At 51.0% G+C, this 3954-nt stretch overlaps 1 protein-coding gene across 1 annotated transcript; it reads left to right on the plus strand.

Moving 5' to 3' along the window:
- The first annotated feature begins 2676 nt into the window (after window positions 1-2676).
- LOC117213436 lies at window positions 2677-3873 on the plus strand. The gene has a single exon (XM_033458776.1). The coding sequence runs from the start codon at window positions 2677-2679 to the stop codon at window positions 3871-3873; it is 1197 nt and encodes a 398-aa protein (XP_033314667.1).
- The last annotated feature ends 81 nt before the right edge of the window (window positions 3874-3954 follow it).

Here is a 3954-nt window from a genome sequence, read left to right on the forward strand (position 1 = left end):
ACGAATCGAATTGTCCGTACCTCCGTTTGTAGAAACGGTTTCAATAGTTTCGACTTTGTCTTTTCGTGATGTGGGCATGATTCTAATTGAGCTTATTGAGTCTGAACTACTGTTGCTATTTGGACTCGAAGCGCTTGAGAAACTGGGTTTTCTCACACGGTATCGTGAAAATGAATCCAGATTTTTCAGCTTACCGTAGTAGCTATGACCGTTGAGGAGTCTCAGGGATGTTTCCTCTCTGGTTGGTTTTAGATTCCGAATCTTATTCGTAGGCTTGCTCTGCGCTGACCGTAGTCCTCTCGTCCAGTTTCACCGTAATGGAACGTTGAAAGTTGCTGCAGGGCCTCGTAGTAGCAAAGATTCGCACTGGGTCCGTTGATCCTTCGATCTTCAATGATGCGCGTACGCCGAAATCGTAATTTCGTTTGCACTGAAGTGAATAGATCCTGGCACGGATCGCCAAAAATGTCGTGTAAAATTAAGGTAAAAATAAGGAACTTGTTAATTTCCGAAAAGGAGATTAAGTTCTTTTTATTTTTTTACTCAATTTATACAATTTTTTCGGTTCGCGATGATACACTTTCGATACTTGGATTAGTTAAGAATTTTTTTATTAGACTGACTGGATGATTTTGAAGGGAGCATTTATATTCTTCCATTCGTTGGAGTGGGAGAAGGTTTTGTTTATACTTAGTGTAAAATTCGGAGAACGGCTGGAGTGATCGAATGCCACTCAGGCGGCTGAGAACGGGCGCTGACCGGACGGTCACACGCGATAAGGCGTTCGGAATTTCGGTTTGTTATATACAGTTGCTCGAATTTCGTCTGTGACACTGGCATCGGTAACCATTTCGAGACAGCCGATCTATCAAACCGGCCTAGATCGAGACTTTTAATACGCTCGAATTTCCCGCGAGAGTTACCCCCCGCAAGCAGCTTGGATGGATAGGCACGTACAATGGAATTATGGTTCCCCTATGTTCCCATTACTATGCCATCTACGTTATGCGTTCTATGGTTGTGGTTGCTCTCCTTTCGATGCCCTTAACGACGCCCTTCGCTGTTTTATGCCCTTCGCAAATAATCTCCGTGTATCTGACCGTGTATCCGCCTACGGAGTGAATGACCTTTGATCGACGATATTTCCTCCTAATGCACGATACGAATGAATCGCGTAGGGCGTGCTCGAGTTCACAGTCCATTTTGTTAGCGTTATTCCGAACCCTTATTAACTTTCTATGAACTTTATAGCGTTCGCTTCGTACAGGGATTTCAATCGATTTTGCCCAATTTTAGTGCGTTGTTCGATTTAAAGAAAAATTTCAACATCATTAGTGTACTGTATGTCAAGTAAAAATTTTCACGATCATCGAATCAACGAAAAAGAAATTGACGTCAATTTGATCCTTGCCAATGTAAATGTGATATTTTATCCTTAGTAAGAAGAAGAAAACGCGTAAAAGATTAAGTAAAAATATTATGATATCTAAGGGCGTCCTCGGATCGTCGCTACGATATACCTACCGTTGATATTTCAAGTTTGATCAATTTCTCAACCAAAAGGATCAGTGTGTACCGTCAATGCGATATTTATTGATAAACGCGTCGTTAGTTTAGTTAGATCCTTGATCGATTTTTATCTAGGTAGATATTTGGAAGAAAATATGTCAATTTTATAGTAGTTGTATTTAATTAATTGATCCGAGTGTTCCTTGTAATTAAAGTTAGAGTATCGAATACAAAAATTTATTACGATATTTCACCCTTTTCTTTCCTCAAGCTGGAACGCGATGTAGCGAAATGTATTATTGACGAGTTTATAATTAAAACATATATATAGTCTTAGGTTTAAACTAAATCTAACCGTAATATGATTGATGCCACAAAAATCGTTAATATCATACCGTGGAACGTAATTTGCAAATTGTACAACTAGGTTGTAGACGCACGGCCTGATATTTGTGTTTCCATGAAATTCTAATGAAGGCTTTAAGATTAATTGACGGAAGAACATGACAGACTGTCCTATTTCATATTCTCTGGAAACAATCCAGCAGTAACTTTAGAACGGGTAGTCGCATTAACTTTATGAAAGCTTATTGCATCTTTGACCATTCTATTTTGACCGAAGGTTGCTCACTGATTTTTTTTGCATCATATTTCACGTCTGTTGCATGCTCGCATAGATCGACGACAACCATCGATTTCCAAGCAGTGCTTAACTGAAACGAGGTGGGCAAGATGCTCGAAAGGATCATCGCCGCCCGGCTGGAGGCTCACATGACCGAGAGGGCGCCCGGATGGCACGACAGCCAATACGGATTCCGCCGCGGCCGCTCGACCGTGGACGCGGTGAAGAAGGTGAAGACCATGGCCGAGGACAAGGTCTCTCGAGAAGGGGTGGCAGTAGCGGTATCACTCGACGTCACCAACGCCTTCAACTCGATCCGCTGGGCCAGGATCGTGGAAGCCCTGTGACACTTCGAGGTCCCGGCGTACCTGGTAGGGATCATCCGAGCGTACCTGACAGACAGATACATCGTTTACGCCGGGAAGAACGGGGAGGAAAGAAGACGGATCGAGCGCGGCGTTCCGCAGGGGTCGGTGTTGGGACCGATACTCTGGATCACGGCCTACGACTCCGTCCTCCGATGTCCGATGCCCCCGGGAGCAGGCATGGTGTGCTACGCCGACGACACCCTGGTCCTGGCCGGGGGACGGTGGTGGCACGACACGGCGAATCGCACGGAGGACGCCGTGGCGTGCGCGGTGCGCGCCATTCGAAGGCTCGGCCTGACGATGTCGCCGGCCAAATCCGAGGCACTGTGGTTCTTCGACCAGCGACGAAGGGGAACACCTCCTCCCGGACTGTCGGTGAACATCGGCGGAGAAGAAGTCCCGGTGAAACGCCAAATGAAGTACCTTGGTCTCACGATCGACAGCAGATGGTCCTTCGGACCGCACTTCGAGCAACTGGTCCCGAAAGCGACGGCCGCAGCCAACGCCCTGTGCGACCTCCTACCGAACATCGGCGGAGCAGGATCGAGAATCCGCCGACTCTACGAGAGAGTGGTTCGGTCCCGAGTCCTCTACGGGGCACCCGTCTGGGCCAGAAGCTTGACGGCCAGTCGCCGCAGCCTGACCTTGCTGCGGAGACTGCAGAGGACGACCGCTATCCGCATAGCGAGAGGCTACAGGACGACGTCGTACGCGTCGGCGACCGTGCTGGCGGCATCCCCCCCGTTCGAGCTGCAAGCCCTGGCGCTCGAACGCGTGTACGAACACCAGAGGGGCCCGACGCTATCGACCGCCAGCCAGCCGGCCCCGAACATCCGGGAGAAGGCGAAGAAGGAGACGTGGGAACGATGGCGCTCGCAGCTGATCCAGGAGGACGCCGTGCGGCCGCACCGGGCCGTTCGCGCCGTGCTTCCCAACTGGGAGGCCTGGAGGGATCGAGGCGGAGCGCCGCTGACCTTCAGGATGACGCAGGTGCTCACCGGCCACGGAGTGTTCGGCGAGTACCTGCTAAGGATTCGGCGAGAGGCGACGTCCGTCTGTCACCACTGCAAGGAAGAGGAGGACACGGCGCAACACACGCTGGAGTTCTGTCCGGCGTGGGCGGAACCACGACGCATCCTACGGCTCGAAATCGGCGAGAGCTTAGCCCCCGAAGCGGTCGTCGCGGCCATGCTCAGAGGGCGCCAGGAGTTCGCCGCCATCCGCACCTACTGCGAGCAGGTCATGCTGGCGAAGGAGCGGGCGGAAAGAAACCGGGAGCGAGCTCGCGATCCGTCCAGGACATCGCAGCGCCCGAGGAACACAACGCGCCGCAGGGGTGCGACGCCGCCACCGGCGCCGCCGCGGCCACCATAGGAGCGCGAAAGAACCAGGAAGAGGCGTCAGGGGACGGGGTCCCCAGGATGACGCAGCAGGAGCGAGGCGCTAGGGGGCGTG

Source organism: Bombus bifarius, unplaced genomic scaffold, assembly GCF_011952205.1.
Source record: "Bombus bifarius isolate JDL3187 unplaced genomic scaffold, Bbif_JDL3187 scf7180000009089_frag, whole genome shotgun sequence".
Taxonomy (NCBI): Eukaryota; Metazoa; Arthropoda; class Insecta; order Hymenoptera; family Apidae; genus Bombus; species Bombus bifarius.

What these genes read in the sequence shown, in the direction of transcription:
- LOC117213436 (XM_033458776.1), top strand. Translation starts at nt 2,677, where the DNA reads ATGGTGTGCTACGCCGACGACACCCTGGTCCTGGCCGGGGGACGGTGG.